Genomic DNA, 22,838 nt, shown 5'->3' with positions numbered 1-22,838 from the left:
GGCTTTCTGGAGGTCTCAGGAGGACAGTCCACTGGTGACCTCTCTCTTCCATGCTCACTAGTGTAGGAGTAGATATTAGAGAAAGACCCCATACTCCTTACACTTTGTCTCCTGACCTAAACTTTATACAGCAGGAAGCAAATCTATTTATTATCGATACATGTTACACAACTTCAAGAGTGCTCAGATACATTCCTAGGTTAAATATATCTAGAGGAAAATGAATTTCAATCAAAGTAACACATTAAAACAGATGCATATTTAAGATTGGCTACATTTCAAATACTAACAATATTTTATTACCTAATGTGATGGCTGTTTGGTTATCAATGATAACTGGAATTAACTAAAACCCAAGGAAGCTGTGAGTACTGTTTCTAAATTAAATAATTTCAAGTGGCAAGACCCACATTTAATCTGGATCTTTTGAGGTGGGAAGATCCACCTATATTCCGGGCTATACCTTCTGGCAGCAGCCTATCTAAAGGACATGGAAGAGGAAGCTTGCTGGTCCTCACCCTCACTGGCATTACAGCCTACTTCTTTGGTATTCCAGTGTATACTGAGTATCAGGTGAGATATCCAGCCTCATGGACTGAGAAAGTGCTGGATTCTTGGACTCTCTGTTGGTAGACTGACATTGCTGGTCTGAGTGGCACACAGCCTGGAAATCGCTTTAATAAATACCCGATATATAGATAGATAGATATTTAGATAGATAGATAGATAGATAGACAGATAGATAGATAGATAGAGACATCTCATAAGTTCTGTTCCTCTAAAAAACTCTGACAAATATACCTAATAATAATATGAAACATAAATGGTCTTCAGAAGTGACAGATTAATTTATTTCAACTTAACTTACTTCAGCTAGCTGTGATTTGACAGACTGTGATTCATCTGCTAGAGACTGGATCATTTTTGAAAGGTGACTCATCTGAAAAGACAGTATCAGTCAGTAAGTATTTAATAAGTCTATTTTGCTCCAAGACAACATGCATTAGTGAAATACATTGTTAATTTACTGTTAATAAAAGGGAGAGGCCAGATAAGGAGGCCTTGTCAGCTTGCATTCCAAGTGCTCACAAGGATTTTAAAAATTATGTAATCACATGATGTCCTTACAAAAGCAATACATGATAGAACTTTTCAGGTTTAAGGTGAACCCACTAATTCGTATGTTAAATAATCTCACACACATCAAGATTTTGCTTAATCCAGAATTTAAAGTAAAATAAATTATATATATATATATATATATATATGTTATATATTTTTCACTATGAATATTCAAGTTATATTCTTTATGGTTACTTCCAACGTAAATATTGAAATTTTCCATTTAAAATAACAAGCGAGCCAAGTGTGGGGGTGCACACTTGTAATCCCAGCTCTTAAGAGGCACAGACAGGAAGGTCATGAGTTTTAGGCCAGCCTCACTCATACATACAGGACTATATTCTAATACTATGTCAATGAATATAAACAATAAGAAAACAGGAATATGCACAAGCCACTCATCATAACATCTAAAAAGTAAAAGTTTGATGGGAGGTGTTGGCACATGCCTTTAATCCCAGAAAACAGGAGGCAGAGGGAGGTGGATCTTTGTGAGTTCCAGGCCAGCCTGGTCTGCATAGTGAGTTTCACAACAGCCAGAGTTATTACATGGAGAAATCCTGTCTTGAAAAAACAAAACATAACAACAAATAAATAAAAGAGGTGAAAAGATCAGATCAGATGTGAAAATTTTTGTTCTCATATTATTCTACATCATTTTTTTTTTTTTGATTTTTCAAGACAGGGTTTTTCTGTGTCACTTTGGAACCTTCCTGGAACTCATTCAGTAGAGCAGGCTGGCCTCAAACTCACAGAGATCTGACTGCCTCTGCCTCCAGAGTGCTAAGATTAAAGGCATTTGTCAAGAATGCCCAGCCTGCATTCCATTTTTTATATACATGAGTTTCTTTACATTTCAGGGCAGGATAGCTTGGAACTGTTGTTTCTTCCTCCCAAGTGCTGGTATTATAAGTTTGTGCCACTATGGTTGGCTCACATATAATATTTTAATCAATATTTAATTTATAGGTAAGATTCATAATTCTCTTGGAATATATAAGACTCACCAATTCCTCTTCTTCATGATGTTTAGCTCTCTCTTCTTCTAGTTTCTTCTCTATAAGTAATATTTCTTCTTCAAGTTTAGATTTATCTCTTTCTAGATTTTTATAAGTTGCCTAAAATAGAAAGCTAACTTTAACAAGCCAAACATAAGAATTTTTAGTTAGGGTAAAAATCAGATGAGTGTAGGGTAAAAATCAGATGAGTATACTCAAATTTATAAACACTTTATACGTTTTTTCATTTCTCAAATATTAAAATAACAACAGGTTTAACAGTTGCCAGCAACTTCTATAAAAAAAAAGTGTAAGTATTTTAGGTGCCCACCAGTTAACCACGGAAAACAATGAATACCCACTGAAGGAATTAAAACAGTTGCATTCCAAAAAAACTTTTATGTAAAAATAAAGAAAAATTAATGAGTTTATTTGGAGTCTAAACTCCCTGCAGATTCTACAAGGGCATTCTAAATCATAAGAAACAGACTTGCTACTCAGGACAGAGGATGACAGAACTGACATACTGGACTGAACACATAATCTAAGGGACAAAGTTTTTTTTCTGTTTTATCATTGGTAGGAGCAGGCTACTTCTATTTACTCTACAGGCTCACAATTCAGTTTTAATAACCGTTCCACTTTCAAAGAGTATTGAGGCACTTCATCACATCATACTCTGTCTGTTAAGACAAGTCATTGTGTCCTCTGAATCAAGAGAGTTAACTGTCCATCTCTCCTAAACTCTCCATTCTGTGAAATCATGGTTATGGACTGAAAACTGGCTGTGATGGAGTGTGTAGACAAGGGTTGATGCACAGAAAGGGATTAAATATTTATCACCATGCCACTCTTTACAATGTAAACCTCAATTCTAATTTTAGTAAATATCTACTACCATGGTAAGAAAAAACAATATGGTCACAACTTACTTGTCTGCTACTATGCCTAAATTTGTGAGAGTTCTATGTCTCTTTCCTGGAGCAAACTATGTCAAAAGTAGGAATTGTCTTTCCAATCCATTCACCAGAGTACAGAATGCAGAATTTCTTTCTTTCTATAAATCTATAGCTTCTGATAAACTGATTTTGTATCCCTCAAAACAAGTTAATGACAAGAGATAAAACTGTTATGTTTTAAAATATTTTATGCCACCTACAACTATTCTGTTTCCACTAACTTTTTTCTGTACATTGTAAGATCCAGATACACAATTTCATATTTCTCTGACATAATTATTTTTGAGGAGACAAGATATTTCTAATAAGAACCTTTTCCCTAGCTTTTACATCATACTTTTTTTTTACCTTCAAACTCTGTACTTCTGTTGATGCCTTGTCAAAGTTGGCCTCCTTTAAGGATGACTCTAAGCCTTCACACTGAATAAAACAAGGGAACACATGAGGAAAAAAATACAAATTTTATCTCAACTTGTATCTAAATAGACACCAAAGAAGGAAACAGAATTTATATCCACCATGTAAAGTACCCTTGGATTTTATGAGCTTAGTTTTGCAATCTAAACACTGTGCTGAGGAAAGCCAGGTCTACAAACAAGCCACAACCACCAGCCTAGGCAACATATGGCAGAACGTTTCCTTTGTGACTACCAAAGTTGCCCCACATCTGCTGGGGCTGAAAACCCTAACAGCAAGTGTGACTAAAGTGGATCTAAAGAAGTGAGTCATCTACTATCCCCTGAACAGATTAATCGCTTCTCCAGTCTGTCAGTAGAACAATATGTGGTAACTGGCTATCAGACATTTATATCATGTGATAAATAAGGCAAGTAAGGAAGATAAAATCTGTGAGTTTCAGACCACCCTGGTCTACAGAGTGAGTTTCAGGACAGCCAGTGATGCACAGAGAAACCCTGTCTCAGCACCTCAGAATTTGTGTTATTTAGAGACAAAGCCTTTAAATACAGCTAGGTTAAAATGAGGGATTTAAGATGACTGCAATGTAATATGGCTGGTATCCTATGTGGAGAGCACTAGGACAGAGAGAGACATAACAAGCAGACAGCAATATCTAAAGTCAAGGGACATATCACAGAGGAAGCAAAGCCTGGCTATATCTTCATGGACTCATTTCAAGAACTGTAAGGAAATTCACTTCTGCTGCTAAAGGTATTTTTGTCACAGTAGCCCTAGCATGCCCAAATGAAAACAGTAAATAAAGTCTCTACATGATAACAAGTAAAAGTACCTTTACATCCTTGATAAGCAAAAAAAAAAAATCTCATGAAACATTACACTACATTAAATTGTAATTCAAATCCTCTACCTTCTAAGACACTGAACAAAACAGAAATGTAAGCCACAGAGTAGAAGAGATTTACAATCCATATATCTGACAAAACTCTTTCTTATATACGACATAAAATAGTAAAAGCAAAGGCCCTAATCTATATGGCATAAACTGAGAAAGATTATGAGTGCATTTAAAAAGGATGGAAATGGGCAAGTGTGATGGCTCAGTAAGTAGTTAAGGAGCTTGCTGCCAAGACTGATAACCTGAGTTCAATCCTAGGGACCCACGTAATAAAAAGAGGAAAGTGACTCCTCCATGTCCTATGATCCTATGATCAACACACAAATGCCTTCTTGGTACACGCCTACACACATAGACACAAATAGACACACACAATAAAAATAAAGTCATCTTTTAACGTGGAAAAGACTTAAAAGACAATTTTACAATATCTAAATGAGCAATAAGCAAATCAAGGTGATCTGACTAATTAGTCAGGGAAGGTAAACACTACACATCACCAGGGTGGCTGCAAAGAGAATGGCTAAGTGATGAAGTTGAGCAGCAACAGAGCTCTGGTCTGAAACAAAGCTCTGATGGCAGGCAATAACCCATGGAGAACAATTAAGCTCCACACTGTGATGGATTGTATTTTCAAACACATCTTACCTCCTTTTGAGCAAGGCACACTTTGTCAATTAGATCACATTTCTTTTTGATTTCCATTGCAAGTTCCACAGCCAGTCTATTCTCTCTTACTGAGCAAGCAAAGAAAAGATTATTATGACTAAAGTGTGAAAACGCTTTAAATTATATACAATCACAAGATCTAAAATCAAAAAAGACTACTTACTCAAATAAAGTCGGCTTTGAATCTGAAACAAAAATTTAACAAAATTACATTAAAACAAATATATCATCAAGCAAATCTATCTGACTTCTACTTCCAGCTTTAAGATGCCAACTTTCTTATGTCCTTATGGTAAATAAATTACCCGAAAGCCTTCTATTTCAAATGAAAACAATGCTATATAGTAAGGTCTCCCATTGTGTGGTATCATGTGTGTTATCATATTAAAGGCTCTGAAACAGTCTTATTCTAAAGAAAACTGTATAATTCCACTTAACTCCATGTTTCCCATGCATATATTGGCTCTAAAACAAAGTATTTTAAGGAGCCACCATTATTAAATCTCCTACGGTTAATAATCAAAATAAAAATATATGAAATATCATTGGACTCTAGACCTTGACTGACTAAAAAAACTCATTAGTATTTTTCTTCTTCATACTTCAGCTTTCGATAAGGAAGGGATAAATCCACCCTTGAGAACAGTGGGGATAGGGTAAAGTGATCAAGGGACGCAGCAAGAACACTCATGCCACCTAGAAAACAGAGACAGAAAACTGGAAGAAAAAAAAATGACAAAAAAACAGTAGGATATATGTAAGCAGAAGGTAAAGAAGAAAAAACCATGAAGATATTAGAAATGAAGTCAGTCAGAAGCACAAAGGCCAACATCTAAAAAGAAGTCTCAGAAAGAAAAGGCTATGTTATGACTCCCTCCTTAAAAACAGTTAGCATAGGAAAAAGCAATATAGGATCCATAGGAAAAAGCAATATAGGATCCAGGAGAGCCATGAAAGTGGCGATTTTTACTCTTAGTTAGGAAGTAGATACACCTGCAAACTTTTTAATATTGTTAAAAACAAACACAGACACCCCAAATTTAAAGAAGAAAAGGGAAAGAAAGGTTGGGGCTTTAGTACTAGTGTGTAGTATCCCTACAATAAAATCCTTTAAAATACACTTACATAAAAATATTTCTGTTAATCTCTGTTCAGTTTTTAAAAACCACCTGTTAGCATAACGCAGAACACTAAGACCTAACTCATTTCCCTGAAATAACAAGTTTCTCCAATTAGATGTTCAATCTAAACACAAAATGAAGGTTAGAGAGAAATGGCTCAGAACATTTGTTAGTCTTGTAGAGGACCAAAATTCAAATGCCATCATCGACATTATAGCTCACAGTCATCAGTAATTCCAGCTCCAGGGCATCCAACAATGGCCCACTAATCACTTCTGTAGACCAGGAACACGTACCACACACACATGCATACAAGCAAAACAGTCATGCACATAAAAGGAAATAAACTTAAAAAACAAAAACAAAAAACTTAGAATGACCATTCACTTACTATAAGTAGTTACTTACTGATCGGTATCCTCTCCAAAGAAATAAGAAAATGGTAAGCAGTCCAATGGCAACCACACATATCAGCGATTCTAATGATGGCTCACTAGGATCAAAGCTTGTTGTCATATCTTCAGGCACTGCTGCCACAACCTTCAAGACAAAGAAAATAAACTTATAAGCATGCTTCTTCAACAGTACTGGTACAAAGACAGGCACAGGTGGCTGTGGCCAACTCTATTCATATTGAATGGGCTACCATAAAATACAAAGCAGAATGCCTCCAAACATGTTTTCTAGTAAATTACAATTGTTCTTATTGAGGGGCTAAGTGTGGTGAAACAGTAGTTTTCAAACAGAAGTTATGGGGAGATTCCACAGAGCATAACTCCAGGAGAGTTAAAGGATAAGGATATAGTATCAAGAAAAGAACATTGTGGAATATTTTATATGTGTTTCATTCTTTTATGTTGCATTTGTTTAACTCTGTAAAGCTGCATTACTTTGCCAGTCTAAAACACCTGATTGGCCTAATGAATAGCTGAACAGACCAATAGCTAGGCAGGAAAAATAGGCAGGGCTGGCTGGCATGCAGAGAGAATAAATAGGAGGAGAGACCTAGAGAAGATCCAGGGACAAGAGGAGGAGGACACCAAGGGCACCAGTCACAGAGTAAGAAGGAAAGCAAGGCACATAGAATAAATAAAGGGAAAAGAGCTCAGAGGCAACACATAAAGAGAAATGGGATAATTTAATTTAGAAAAGCTGGCTAGAAACAGCTGAGATAAGGCCAGCCATTCGTAAGTAAGAATAAATCTCAATGTATTTATTTAGGAGATGGGGACACCGTCCCTACCAAAGATTTTTAAAATCCAGTAAAAAAAAAAAAAAAAAGTATCAATGATCTGGGTTGGGTTCTTTTCCCTGAGTTCAAGTTCATGATTTATCCATATGCACTGGGTTTGAAAAAACATTTCCTGCAGAGGAAAAACACTGATCTGCAGCTTGTCCTCTGAGGAAGGGAGAGTGATAAGAAACTACTGATAGAGCTTCAGAGTTGGGATGTAAACCCTTCCTTCCTGTCTCTTGAGTTAAATTAATGCAGTTTGAGCCCAAAAAAGAAAATGGTTCTTTCAAAAACAACCCTAGAAATGATGGGCTTGACTCTTTCCAGGCATCAACATACACCATCTAGAAACTCCACAGCTGTCTTCTCCTTGGGGTCTGACAAAATGAACAACAAATCCTTAGATAATTACTATCTATAAAACCTGTTTTATGCTAGTACATGACAAGGACCTTTTACAAGCTGCTATCTACAGCTTATTAACTTCTACCAAAAAAAAATACATGCAATAGTATTCTCTTTTTTTATTCCCTGTATCTTTATTTTCCTTTTTACATCTGTGACTCCAGAAAGGATCCAAAGTGTAGGTGCACAGCCTCTGCTCTGGGTTTCATGGAGAGTTCATTTAACCTTGTGTTTTGGATCCTTAAGGTACAGGACTGACCTTACAAGGGCTCAGAAAAGGGTTGAAAATATTTTATCCTGGTCCTCTCTCTCTTTCTCACCTGAGCCACATACAAAAAAAGTGTGATATCATGTTGCAAGGCAATGATACCAACGATTTGCCTCTAGGATCACAAGAATAGATATTCAGGCATGGCAAATATTTCCATTATCTCACTCCAGAGACTATGAATGTATATCCAAGCCCTCCACATACCCTCTAAAATATTCTTCCACACCTCACAGAGTAAGGCCTGCAGTTAATTGCATATTTTACCTCTTCCTGAATCCATCTTCCCTCAGTGCGTTATTCTAGTCTTTATTACCAGACCCCAATACTAACTGATCATAAACAAGTAGACTCCTCTGATAGCAGATAAAAAAGACTAAGACTAAAACTGTTACTAGAAACAAAGATGTGATGGAAAAGGCTAGCTCAGTCTTTAAGATGTAGGATTTTATGCAAGAGAACAATAAAATGAAGTAAATCTGTTGAAGTAAGGATAAAACAAACCGTTCATCAACAGTAGTTAGTTATTTTTAGATCTCACTTTCAGTGAGTCAGCATGAAAAGACAACACGGTAAAAAACACTACAAATAAGTTAGACTATCATACTAGCAAAATACTATGCAATAATAGCAGAAAATACATTCACTCTCAAATGTACATGGAAGATTCTTCAGAAAAAAATCCAGGCATTAAGCTAAAACACACCTCAATGTTTTCTTTGTTTTTTGTTTTGTTTCTTTAAATAATCAAACCACATGGCCAAGCCCAGAGAAATGGCTCAGCAGCTGAAAACATTTGCTGCTCTTGCAGCAATCCATGTCAAGAAGTCCCTAAGTGCCTGCCCATGACTCCAGCTCCTGTGAGATCTGATGCCTTCTTGCCGCTTCCTTGGGCAGCTGAAGCTACAAGCACATACACACACATACACATAGTTTAAAATAGTAAAAATTCAATTAAAAAATTCCCATGTCAAGAAGCATCGTCTCTGATTACAACGGGTTAAAATTAGTTATCAAAAAAACAGGAAGGGCTGGAGAGAGAGCTCAGCAGTTAAGAGCATTTGTCATTCTTGTAGATAAATGACCCATGTTTGTTTCCCAGGATCCACTTGGTGGCTCACCACTATCTATGACTCCATTTCCAGGGAAATATGTCACCCGTTAAGGCATCTTTAAGCACAGCAAACATGTGACGCATGGACATACATGCACGAGCAAAACATCCATGAACATAAAAGGTTTTTTTTAAAAAAAATAATAAAATGCAACATAAAACTTACACAAAACAACTAATTCAGTGTGTAACAGGAAAATTTATAGTCATAAAAGACTTTGTAAAAAAAAATATGTGGGGGCAGGGGCTGGAGAGATCTCACAATGGTTAAAAACATTAGCTAGTTGTCAAGAGGTTCTGAGTTCAGGTCCTAGCATCCACATGGTAGCTCACAACCATCTGCAATGAGGTGCCCTCTTCTGGCCTGCAGGGATATAAGGAGACAGAACACACTATATATAATAAATAAATCTAAATAAAAATTTTAAATATTATTGGGCCAGGAAGATAGCTAAGCAGGTAAAAACTTTGCCACCAATCCTCAGGACCTGTGTTTGACCCCCATCACCAATGTGGTAGAAGGAAAAAAACCGACTCTTGGGGCTTTGGATTTACACACACACACACACACACACACACACACACACACACACACACACACACACCATAAATACACAGAAAGGAATGTAATGCTCAGTTAAAAAAATCAATGTCATAATCCACAGTAAAAGAAATGAAGAAAAAGAAGATCTCAACAGATAGTAATAAAACATGTAAGAAAATCGACCGTCTAATCATCAGGAGACTGCAAACTAGGACTACTTTTCTCAATCTGACAAACAGCACCAATAGAAGACTCATAGCTAACACCATCCTGAAGGGGAGAGAATTGTTCCCTTACAAAATGCAACACACATCCACACAGCCCACTGAACCACAGAAAATCCAGCCAAGTCTGCAAAATCCCTCCGTGTTCCTCACCCCCAACCTTATCAAAAATAAGTGTTGGTAACTGCTAGGTGCCTGTGTATTTTATGTGAAAAGCCAGAGGCTGCTGTTGTAATGTCTTCCTTCTCTACCTCAATTTTTCTAAGGCAGAGTCTCTCACTGAATCTAGAGCTCACACATTCTCTGATAAACTGATGACCAGTGAACCTGGGATTCCTCTATTCACACCCAGCATTTACATTGCCTTAAGGGCTCCTACTCCAGATCATGGCAAGCACTTTCCTTTCCGCACTGAGTCATCTCCCTAGGCCCTGATTGTGGATTCTGAGGGAGATGTGTGTGATCTGAAATCATCTCTCATCTACAATATGCTTCTCTTCCCATAAGGCCCATCTCAGTAACTTAGCTGACAGAGCCAGGAACTTGGGACTATTCCAGATTCTTCACACATCCCACCCCTCTCTGCAGCTAATCAAGAAAGTCACACTCATTTTAGCTCTTATTTCTTCTTGCCCCATTTAGGACCAACTTCTCTATCCTTATCCCTATCAATTCTCCTTCCTGTGTTTTTTCCCATGACATTTGATTCTCATACTATCAGGAATATCTATACATTTTTCTATGGGTCTCACCACTGATGAGCCTGTGCTGGATCTCACACCCCACAGCAATCCTTGAGACCCACTGGTCTACAGTGAGCATCATGTCACATCAGGCCCTTGGCTCACTTATGCTGTGAGCTCCTGTGTATGCTGTTTTCACACCTCATCTACTGAAACTTATTTGCTCAGTCTAAAGACTTTGCCAGCAACCCAAGGAAAAACAATCACTCCCTTCCCTTATTTTGCATGTGTACTTCTATAGGCAATAGACTTCAACTGTGGATTAATTTTGTGTATTTTCTCCCCAAACAGCCAACATGATGAAAATGACCAAAATCCTTATTTCATTTAGAACCTCCATAGAGCATTTTTATTCATGGGCAAATGAACCATGAGCATGGAACTACTTACTTTAAATTCACAGAACATGAAGATAATTAGAACTGGCAGCAGCTCAAAAATCCTCCATGGGCACACCACGGTGGCAGTACGAGGCACCGCCATCCCTGTGCCCACCATGGGGGGGGCCTTGCAGCTGGACAGATGGACAGCAGCAGAGCAGAGCACAGTCAGTGGACACTGGGAAAGGGAAGGCTTCTGGGGCCGGCTGGCACCACTGCCCTCTCCACCTCCTTATCTCAGTTGACGCGTCAACGCTGGCACTCTGACCTCCAGCACCAGAGTCCTGGAGAGCTGGAGCAAGAAAAACTTAAGCACCCAGTGTGGGGCTGCAGGCCTACACTCCGAGGCCTGGGGCACAGCCCCGGAGTGAAAGCTCAGCCCCCTATCCCCAGCTACTATCGCACTCTGTCCTATCAAGTCAAAAAAACAAAACAAAAAGAAAAAAAAAAAAAAAACAAAAAAAAAAAAAAAAAAAAAACACTCCCCTATGGAACACTAAAAGCTGAAGCACCAACTTTGGGGCTACAGCCCTACACTCCGAGGCCTGGCACAGCCCCAGAGTGAAAGCTCAGCCCCCAAGTTACAGCTACTATCATGCTCTGTCCTATCCTCTCCAGTCCAAAAGCCACACTGTAGTAGCTAGGGGGAAACGCTCCTACGCAGAGATGTCGTCCTCCGTCATAATCAGTGTCAGAAAACGGCCTCTGACGTAAGAGACGATGAAGCATTCACACTTCGAACTCACTGTGATCAGCCCAGTTATAGCACTTGACTCCTAAGAAATATCCTTTCTTGACTCGGAATTAATAGCAGGTAGGTAGGTGGGTGGGTGGGTGGGTGGGTGGGTGGGTGGGTGTGTGTGTGTGTGTGTGTGTGTGTGTGTGTGTGTGTGTGTACTAATTCCTGGAGATGGAGACATTCTGCTCAGCACTGCCCTATTTAGCATCCTATTTGTAGGCCTCATGAAATAAGCTGATGCTTTTGTGTATCTCAAATGTAGGACCTGAGAGTCACTGCTCTGAAATGTCTTTTTATTTTTCAGTATCAGATCTCATTTCATTGCTCCATGTGCTTCCAAGTAATGACTGCTTTGAATTTCCTCCAAGAAAACTATGTAGGAACTTGGCAAAGTATGTTGGAAAAGAAAACAAAAACAAACAAACAAATAAAACAGACCATCTAAAGTTTTTAAGCATCAGAAATTTGGTTTGTTTTTCCCTAAATTGGAAGTTAGAGCTGATGTGTCAGTTCATTTCCCCAGTTGTTACCTTCAGGGTGATTGAACAGAAGATCAACTGATAAGTATTAATTGCCCTCAAGGAAGTTCTGGGAGCTACCTGTGTTTGCTGTGCTCACTGAACCACACCAAGTTGCAAAACTAGGTACCACCTGTACTTGCCCAAATTTAGTTTATCACTTTGGGCCATGTGGTTTTAGGACAGAGCTGACTGGAGTTGGGTTTTGGCCCCAACTAAGCTTTCTTACATGGAGAAGAAGCCTGAAACTCCAGTGCATGTGTGCTGTAGGCCAGTAGTGACACTGTTCAAATACACTAAGCAGAAAATGTCAACATGGCATATTGGCAAGGTAGTGAAGAACAGACTGAGATCCTTTATAATTTGGATCTGGTTTCATTCTTGATGACTCATTTTCATAGTTTTCTTAGTAGAATTTTTTTTTTTTTTTTTTTTGTTTTTTGTGTTTGTTTTTTTTTTGTTTGTTTCTTGGAACAGGTTTTTCAGAGGCTGCCTGGGAACCGGCTCTTATACACCAGGCAGGTCTTGGACTCATAGAGATCCGCATACCCCAGCCTCAAAGGCTGGGATTAAAAGCCTGCCACACTCCTGATTGGTTCTTAATAGATTTTCAATAGCTGTTATAATCCTTTAGTTTGGAGATGGAGCCATGATGATATATACCACAAAAAGTTATTCTTTATTAGTACTTTTTGGTATTACCCCGAGGGAGTATTCATTTACGTTAAAATACAAGCTCTGTTGACCTCCATATTTTCTGCTTTGAATTACCATCTCCAATCTGTTACTCCATCCCAAGAATTGCACTACTAACTTCTTTATTGTTTTCACTTCTCAGTGTTCACTTGAACATCTTATTTGAATCAGTTTCCACAAACATCAAGAGCTACACATTGAAGCACATATGACTTTTCAAATCCAGCTCCAATAATTCTTCAAAACTCTTCATAATTCTGTTATTTCCTTGGTGTGTGCTTCAGGATTATTGTGTAGAGGGGGCGTAATATTTGCAAATTGCTTCACAATAGTGTCTCTTATTTAACAAACACTTCTCAAATGTGACGTCAATGTTCACATAAACACAAGAAGATCCTCTTCTTTTTAGATGGTCTCCTGAGTCCTAGGAACACTCCACCTTTGGAATTCTTTCACTGATATACAAAACTTGCGAGCACAGCAAATGTTTAGATATTGTCTTGAAGAATTAAGTGAACTCTTTCTACAACTTTAATTATTTATTTGTCAGTGTCTGTGTGGGCAGGTGAACCCTTGCCATTGTAAACATATGGTCAGAGGCCAAATTAGGATTTGAATTGTTCCCTACTAATTTTGAATTGTGTAAGTCTAGAAGACTTAACTTAGGCCTTTAGCTTTGACAGCAAGCATCTTTACCCACAAGGCTATCTCAAGGCCTAATGAATCAGATCATAAGAATTTGATTTATTATTTTTATTTTATCAGTCAAATGAACAAATTTAAGTGAAATGAAGGAACAATAGAATTATTTTTCCTATTTTACTTGTCTGTTTGGCCGTGTGTGTGTGTGTGTGTGTGTGTGTGTGGTGTGTGTCGCGCTACAGAAAGGATCAAGAACCATGTGTGTTTTAACATGAGCTACACTCACAGCTATGTTTTATTACTTTACTATCTAGGGATGATATTCTTTTCCTTTTTGCACTCTCTGGGATGGTAAATTCCCTACATAGACACTTAGCTATACTCAATATCTGGATTTCTTACCAACCATAATATAAATAGTAAGGGCCTGTAATGGAGGGTGGATGTCAATATAACCATATTCTAACTAGTTTGGAAAAAAAGCCTCAATGTCGGGATCAATATATTTGAAGTTTTTTGGTTAATGTTGCATGTCTTGCATGAATAGAATGAAGTTATACTCTTTTCGTGAGTGACCACTGAGGAGGGTCATTTTGTCAGTGAGATGAAGAAATTTAGACTGCCACATGAGAGAGATTTGCTTTCCATGTGTTGTGAAAGAAAACAAATTTAAAACAACCAGAAATTAACCAAGTGGCAACTAGGGTTTTTTCCTTAACCACTCATGTGTCTGGTGTTCAGATACATGGCTGCCCTTTAATTTGTGGTCCTTCCAAGTGAGTTGAGGGACAACTAAAAAGGAGAAGTTGGATGAGAATAATATTCAGCAGATGACCCCAGGACAGAGAAGTTGCTTTCTTGTGATTAAATCCATAATGACAAACACATCTGTGTAGTTCTGTGCTGTGACTTTGCTGTGTTTACTTCCCCCACCTCCCTGTCAGGGCTAAGTCAGTGTGCTGTAATCTAACAGAGATCAGTTCTCAGCTTTTTTTTGAAATGATCTTTCCAGTCATAAGGAGTTAGTTTTCCTACTAATTCAATAACTACATTCTTCAATAGGATTTTAATTTCAAACCATTGGAATAACTTATTTTTTCTACCTCCATGTGAATGTGGGTTATTAATGAGTTCATTAGACCAAAGATAAATGATAAACAGTTTTTTAGTGAACAACTTATACAGCTAATAGTAAAGAACCCCTGAAACGGTCCTGCTTCAGAAGATGCAGTCTCTGCCCTTCTGATGCTCTCCAAGAACCTGAGAAAATACCCACCCCTACCCCCACTTCTCTCCCTTCAGGTAAAGGTAATTATCTTTATTCATAGTAAGAGGTAAGTATAATTTTAAAAGTGAGTTATATATCAGAAGTAGACATAATCACAGGCATACGGATACACAATCTGTTTGTTCTGTTGGCACTGTAATTTAGAAAATTAAACATGGGTACAAGATAAAGTTCACATTGCTGAAGGCAATTTAACTAGAGCACTTTCTCTGTTGGCTACACTCTTGTCCATAGATCACATGCCATGTCAGGCCTCTCCACTCTTGTGATTAAAGAAAACTCTGATGTAGACTGACCAAAGACTATGTGCCTGAATTAGAACTAGAACTATATCTTAGAAGTACCATACCACTCCAGGTGAGCCATCATCTCCTGAAATACTCTTAGGTGTCAAGAAACTGTCATTCCTCCCTTAAAGCAGAATCCCAAAGACCCAACTGAGTGTTGGTTGAAAGCATGCTGAATCTAGTTCAACAGTCCATTACTCATTGGTAGGTAAGGTACACAGTAAGCAGTGGATTTCTTTCTTTGGGTATTTGTGTGACACGGGCTCTTGTAGCCTAGACTGACCACAAACTTATTGTATAACTCAAGACTTCCTGGAACTTTGGGCCTTCCTGCCTCTACTTCGCCAATTCTGGTATTGCAGGAATGAGCCACTATTTATATCTCGTAGGCTGGTGGTGGGTGTGCATTATTCCTAGAGCTTCCTGCATGTTAGGTAAGTACTCTACTAACTGAGCTGAGTACATGTTTGTGTTGCTGTATTGTTTAACTTTTAAACTCTTCCCAGACTGTTCTCTCTGTTTACAGCTCAGTTTTAAGTATACATATATAAGTATATATTGAAACTATATCAATTACTGAAATTTCAAACATTATTAATTTCACACGATGTGGGGTCTAATGCCATTTTTCCCTCAGTGCACTGAAAAATCTAATAGTTGTTAAGGCAGTAATATTTCAGGAAACTAAATTACTACAACAGCCCAGTTCACAAATAAGAACGCTTGATGCTGAGACAAGTTTCATTTCAGAGTGTGACATTCTGAAGAGTGTGCAAGTAGTCAGGGAATGCTCCAGTGGACAGTCTCCTTAAGTTCCATGCATCTAAACAGAATCTACTTCTGAGATGTGATATGATGAAAGGAAGGTACTGCAAAGATGGGATGGGGTTCTTCTCCTGTAGGTAGATCTGGCTGGGATCATGTTCCTCTGCCTCACTGAGCTTCTGTCCTTCCACAGTAACTTGTATTCACAGAGGTGATTTGTAAGTAGGTTTCTGTGGCTTTTTCAGTGGAATAAGGCAAGTATGTTAGTTAGGTTATGATCACACACTAAACAAGTTTCCCTTGATGCGTTACTACCTATACAGACCAGCTTTCAGTTTCTGCAAACTTTCTTTCAGAGATGCTGATGTTGGGAGATGGGAGTCCTAGAATTCAGCACTGCAGCTAATGTTGGTTAAGTACATCACTACAACTTTGGCTATGTATATGGGAACAGAATTTCTAAGTTTCCAATATCACAAGAGATGTGGAAGCAACTCCCATGTTTGGCTCTCTCAAAATAGTCAGGTCTTTACTTATATCGAGAAAGATCTTCTATCCTTGTACTCTCAGGAAACTGTCAGCTGTCAGTGGTCACTGTTGCTCAGAGATGTCTATGAATGTTTCTTGGAAATGAGCTAATTGGGAGCTACATGAGAAAACTAGCCAAGGAGACATGGAGAAGTGTTGATGTTGGGATGTCGTTTGTTTTTAATGTTACTTCAGTTATAATCTGTGGAGTTTAATATGACCTGCAAATGCTGACAGAAAACTCCAGACTCTTGAACCCTCCTCCAGACCTAATGAATCTAGAATGAGCACCAGAACTTGAATTTTTGGTATATTACCCCCGGATAATAAACCCTTATGATCCTTCTATTGCTTTGAAGTTGCCTTCTCCTACTCCAACCTCCATATATCATGCATTCCTAAAACACATCTGAGATTGGATCAATCTCGTATTAAAAACTCTTTTATTTTTCCACTCTAAGGGATTTCCCCATTCTCTTTAGTAGGCTATACATACTTTGCAACCTTCTGCAACCTTTGAACCTACCTTTGAACCTATAGCTGACTTCACAAGAATAGGCACATCTAAACAGGGAATGAAAACTGACTTCACAAGTTCACCTTTAGCATTCATATGCACATGGTGGTACACATGAGTGCATAGAGTAATCATAAATATTAGAAAGATTTCAGGATATATTTATTTCACAAAAACACATACAGTCAGGTGTGCATAGTGTGTGCACATGCTTGGCAGTCTGTTTATATATATGGACACCTCTTCTATCTTTTTCCCTTTAGGTATTTGAGAAATTCTGCTTCCTACTTGTTTTGCAGACCAAATTGAAAGTTAATCTCCTCTGGACATTTCCATCTGATTGTGTCCATATTCTCCCCCCTCCTTTTAATTGTCATTCTATCAGATGGATGCTGTGCACCCACTTATCATTTATACCAGCAGAGTTCATTGTATTCTGTAATTACAGATGTGGGAGGTTATTACCAAATGGCTACCATTAAACCGTCTAGTATGTACTGTCCATACCCTTTCCACACAGCACCCGTGTGGCTGTAGAGAAAGAGTGAAGAAATGGCACCGTGCTCTTCTGAGGCCTGCTCTGCTACATGTAAACATAATGACTTCCACATCTCTCGTGGACTCTGGAAAGGGCAGCTGCCATTTTGATACTTGTACAGCCTCTGGAATCACCCAGTTTTGAGGAACAGAGTCTATTAGCATGCAGATTTTTAAGCCCAATCCCAGACTCTGGTGACTAGAGATTCCACTAGTACATAATTTTACAAAGAGTCCATCTGGCAGATGTATTCCCAAATTCTGTTATACAAACACCAGGTGAAATGATAAATAGCTATTCCTGTATGTGGAGGGTGTGTCTCATACAGTGACACTATGCAATGATGATGTCGATACCTCAGATCACTGATATTGGCCTCTGGCTTCTCCTTAGGCCCAGGAACTCATAAGCGGTATATTTACGTGTGTGTACAGGAGTATGTACATGTGTCAGCGGAGGGCTGAAATTCACTTTAAAGATCTTCCTCAGCCACTTTATATGTTATTTTTAAGAACATTTCACATTGATCTTGGATGTGACTGATTTCAGTTAGAACAAGGAGATATTGAGCCTCAGGAAATGTTCAGTCTGTGCCTCATGATGTATAGTGTCTCATCAGATTTTTATCAAATTCTTAAAAATTAAACTCGGGTTCTCATATGTATTATATGTATAGCTCTTAGACTAAGCCATTTCCCAAACCTCCTAATGTTCCTTTTTAATAGCAAGGAGAAATAAATATGGGTCTTGCCACTTCTGTTGCTCTCACTGTAGGTAGAAGGAGCATACCTACTCATGCTACCATGAAGCACCAGGATGTTCACACACTGGAGAGGGTGTACTATAAGTATGTCATCATCTAACTGATATACCCAAAATTCTAGCCACTCTGCCAAAGAGACCACCTAGTTAGCCATGGCTAGACTCAAGGCCAGCTGCTCTTCAGAATGTATTGATTGATATTTAAAAGCTCATCTTTGTCCCATATCTTGTGGCACACATTCTGCTGGCCACTTTTGTTCTCCTTCCTCATTGAATGCTTCTCTCAATTGTGTGTCATGTCTATCACTTAGTTCCCCCTGTTTTGTGAGTCAGGAGATTGAGTCAAAGAAGGTAAATTTTCCAGAGTGGTTGTGAGGAACACAGGTTTTGGAATTCATCTCAGAGGACTCCCTAGCTGGTTCTCACAAGCCTCTTCAGGTGCCCCCACCCTATGACTGCATGATACAGTTCCTGCTCAGGTGGTTTTACACAGAACCAGAACACTGCCAGAACAACCACCCAGAACTTAAATGACTTTTCTATGTGTCAAAACATTTTTCTTTTTCTTTATTCTTCTGTCATACATTATATCCCAACCACAGACTCTACCTCTCCCCTTCCCCCAGTCCCCTTTTGCTTATCTCTCCCATAGATCTACTGCCTCTGTTTCCCTCAGAAAAGAGCAGATCTCCCAGTAATATCAACTGAACACATCATAACAAGATGCAATTATACTACCCATAAACACTCACATCAAGAAATAACAAGGTAACCCTGTAGCAACAAGTCGGTTTCACGAGCAGGCAAAAGAGTAATAGACACCTTACTCCAAATTTTAGTATTTCAACAAAAACCCCAGGGTAAACAAATACAGCATATATTGCTAGGGCCTAGCACAGACCCTTGTAGGCTCTGTGGTTACTTTAGTCTCTGTTCTGAGACCCCGTGATTCCTAATAGTTCATTCTGTATGCTGTGTTCTCTTGGTGTCCTTCATCCCTCTGGCTCCTACAATCCTTTCTCCACTCTTCTCCTTGAGGGGAGGGGGGTCCTGAGCTCTGCCTCATATTTAGCTGTAGGTGTCATTTCTGCTCCCATCAGGTGGAGGAAGCCTGTCTGATGGTGATTAGGCTAGGCCTCAATCTATGTGTATAGCAGAATATCACTAGGAGTAATTTCACTCTTATTCCTCCTGACTTCCCTCCCTCCCACCCTCCCACCAACCACCTCCTTTAGTCCATATTTCCTTCTTCACCTTCCAGCATCTGGATCTGGCCATTCAGGCAGGATTGGGGAAGAGCTCCCTCTAGTGGCTCGGGTCTGAAGTGAGAACAGTCATCCATACTCCTACAAGCTCTGGACCACCCACCACTACCCCAGTGCATGTTACAGGCAAGACAGGTTATGGGTATTCAGGGTTTTTCTTTTTTGTTGTTCTTGTTGTTGTTAGTGTTTTGTTTTGTTTTGACTAGGTTGGTGTCTCAGACCTGCTACTGGGAGCCTAGTCTGACTACAGAACATAGCCAGTACAGGCTCCATATAATCCATTACAAGGAGTGTGCACAAGGCTCATGCTCATGAAAGTTTCAACATTGTCTCCTAATCCCCAAACACTCACCTATTCCAGTTCTGCCCCTTGTACTGTTTCCATCAGTCTCTCTCTCAACCTGCTCCCAATCCACCCACAAAATCTATTCTAGTTCACCTTCCCAGGGATATACTTGTGCCATCCCTGCCCTTTATCTAACTGCACTTGGTCTGTGGATTGTACATGGTTATCCTTTATTTAAAAAATAATATCCAGTATGAGTGGGTACATAACATGTTAGTCTTCTGGGTCTGGGCTGCCTTATTTAGGATTTTTTTTTCTTTTTTTTTTTTTTTTTTTTTCTTTTTTTAAGTTTCATCCCATTGCAAGAAAATTTCCTGGTGTCATTTTTTTTTCTTTTTAATAGTCGAGTAATACTCTATTGTAAAACTGACCACATATTTTTATCCACACTTGCAGTGTCAGTGTGATTTTTCATTTAGAGAAATAGGTTCAAATTGGTAAGGAAACTATTTTTCACGAGTAAATATTTCCTTAGTAGTGAGAGAAAGCTTACAGACTATAAATACAGTTACTTTGTTGTTATAATGAAGTGATTTTATTTTACAGGTGAGAAAATTAAGGCCCAGGGTTATTTAAACATTTAAAAGCTAGTGATGCCTAAATGTAATTAACTTACAAAGCAGATATGAAGAAGGCAGAGGAGAAGGAAGAAAAAATGGTTTCCTGGGACGATCAAATAGCTGTAGCATTTAAAGTCTTTGCTGCTTAGTCCTAAAAACCTTAGTTTGATCCCTGAGATTTACATGGTAATATGAGATGAGAAATTTGCATAAGTTACCCTCCCACTACCACATGTACACTATAATGTATACAAATATACACACACTAAATTAATTAATATATTTAGAAATCAGTGTCTTCCTTACTGGGGAGAACTGTTCTGCCTATGAATTATTTGGCTTTTAAGCAGGAGGATGTGATTTGATCTCTGGAACCATGCTAGAGATGGTTGTGTAGGCATACTTGTGTATTCTTGTAATAAAGGCAGAGGTTTGGGGTTCACTGGTCAGTTAGCCTAGCCCAATTGATGAGCTTCAAGCCAAAGAGACATTGACTCAAAAGGCATGGAAGACATTCTTAAAGATGATACCTGACATTGTACTGTACTCTCCACAGTCAAACACTCACATGCACAATAGTGCACACATTCTTGGCTTGCTGGTTCATTAAGCTGTTTCTATGGATAGAGAGTTCTCCTCTGACCTTACAGGAACCCAGAAATGTAGAAGTTCTGCAGGGAAAAGGAACATGGAAGGTATTAGTTCAGGCTTTGGGTACTATGGCTAACTACAACTGATGGAATGATTCTGAGGAGTTTAATATGGTAGCAAACTCTCCCCCAATCTCTGACGCTCAGTGAAGGATAATACATTTGTCCCTGCTATCATTACTGCAGTAGCCTAGAGACTACTGGAAATCAGCATTTCCAAATGAGAAGTGGACAGCCTTTCCTGCCCAAACCAGCCTCCTCAACTGCCTGTGTATTACCTGTCAAAGTCCAAAAACTTGACATTATGACTGACACACCACTGTCCTTCATTACCTGGCTTGGGATTTTTGACTTTTGAAGATAAATCAGGAGTGTCCTCAAACTCATATCACTACACTAACTCAGGTTTTCTAGGTTATTTTTACAGGGCTACCGAATATTCAGTATGCTCAAGTCAGCTAGAGAGCTTTGAGGAAATGCCATTTAGTTCCCATGAATACCCAGAGTGTCATAGCTACAGCAAGGTGAATTTCTAACTCATAGTGGCCTCCATCAACCACTTGAGAAGGAACTTGTCAGTTGCGATTATTTCTGCTCCCTTATATATGTGCCATATATAGAAATCTTGGATTCAATTGGATTATTGCTAATTAAAGCTCCTGCCACATGTGCTTAGAATTACTAACAGTCACTATAGGAATACTGTTCTGTCCACTACAATGAGGGTAATGTGTTCATTATTATGTAGACCCTTTGTCATTTATCCACTGCGGCAAGTGCCTCTGCCAGGTACTCTGCTTCTGTTGGATGTTGTGGGATGAGTGTTTGCATAGGGTCTATTTCCTTCCTTTTTTGTTGTTTATTATTGTCCAAACTCTGGTCCTCCTGATGGTACAGGAAATACTTTATTCTGAGCTATCTTGCCAGCTCCTCCTCTAGCAATCCCAACCACAGATTTACATAATACCTGCTGTAAAGTGGGGTTGATGTTTGGATGGTTACTGTTCTCCTTTAATGCCCTCCATTCACCTGACCCAACTTTCAATTTTGCCCCTATGACCTGTGAGGTATTATGCTTTACTCTGACCAGGGTTTAATTCTATGTGGCTATGCCTTGCTATTTCCCTCCCTTGCTTTCCACACTGTTGTCCATTTTTTCTGGGTTCTGCAGTTTCTCCAGGTTATATAGTCACCAAAACATGTAGTGATGTTTAATGGCACCTAAATGTAGTGAATAAAAGAAATGATTCTACTTATAAAAAAATGAGGTGCTAGCTTGTTGTTGTTTTGTTTTGTTTTTGGGGGGGGGTTGTTTTGTTTTCATATACTTATTTTCTTCCCTGGACCTATATAATTTCCCTAATAATAATAAAGTCTTTTTAAAAGTCATCATAGAATTTACATTTAATAATTACATCACAACTAGGATTTTATGCCTGCATTGATTCAAATACATTTTTATTCCCAGAAAAAAACTTAATGTGGCAAAGTTATATGAATAAATATTTAAAGGAAATTCATTTATTTATTTAAAAAGTTTGTAAAATTGGATAATGTTTCTTTCTCAGCATGGTTTTTAATGTTTAAGCAATGAATCCACATGGCTGTTTTCCCCTTTTTCTTATTTTACCATGTCTCTCC

At 38.5% G+C, this 22,838-nt stretch overlaps 1 protein-coding gene and 1 non-coding gene across 2 annotated transcripts in view; both read right to left on the bottom strand.

Moving 5' to 3' along the window:
- The window catches only part of LOC127232523 (melanoma inhibitory activity protein 2-like), a 30,871-nt gene extending 19,678 nt beyond the window's left edge, over nucleotides 1–11,193 (bottom strand). The window contains 7 exon segments of the mRNA XM_051198649.1: nucleotides 869–940; nucleotides 2,130–2,253; nucleotides 3,417–3,499; nucleotides 5,043–5,127; nucleotides 5,223–5,248; nucleotides 6,593–6,724; nucleotides 11,107–11,193. Of these exon segments, the coding sequence (XP_051054606.1) occupies nucleotides 869–940; nucleotides 2,130–2,253; nucleotides 3,417–3,499; nucleotides 5,043–5,127; nucleotides 5,223–5,248; nucleotides 6,593–6,724; nucleotides 11,107–11,124 (540 nt within the window). The 5' untranslated portion in view covers nucleotides 11,125–11,193.
- Nucleotides 7,974–8,095, bottom strand: LOC127232527 (small nucleolar RNA SNORA26). The gene has a single exon (XR_007835393.1). It is a non-coding gene; the product is annotated as a small nucleolar RNA SNORA26 (small nucleolar RNA).
- Nucleotides 11,194–22,838: the final 11,645 nt, after the last annotated feature.

Source organism: Phodopus roborovskii, unplaced genomic scaffold, assembly GCF_943737965.1.
Source record: "Phodopus roborovskii unplaced genomic scaffold, PHOROB, whole genome shotgun sequence".
Lineage (NCBI taxonomy): Eukaryota > Metazoa > Chordata > Mammalia > Rodentia > Cricetidae > Phodopus > Phodopus roborovskii.
This window is presented reverse-complemented; position numbering and strand designations above follow the sequence as displayed.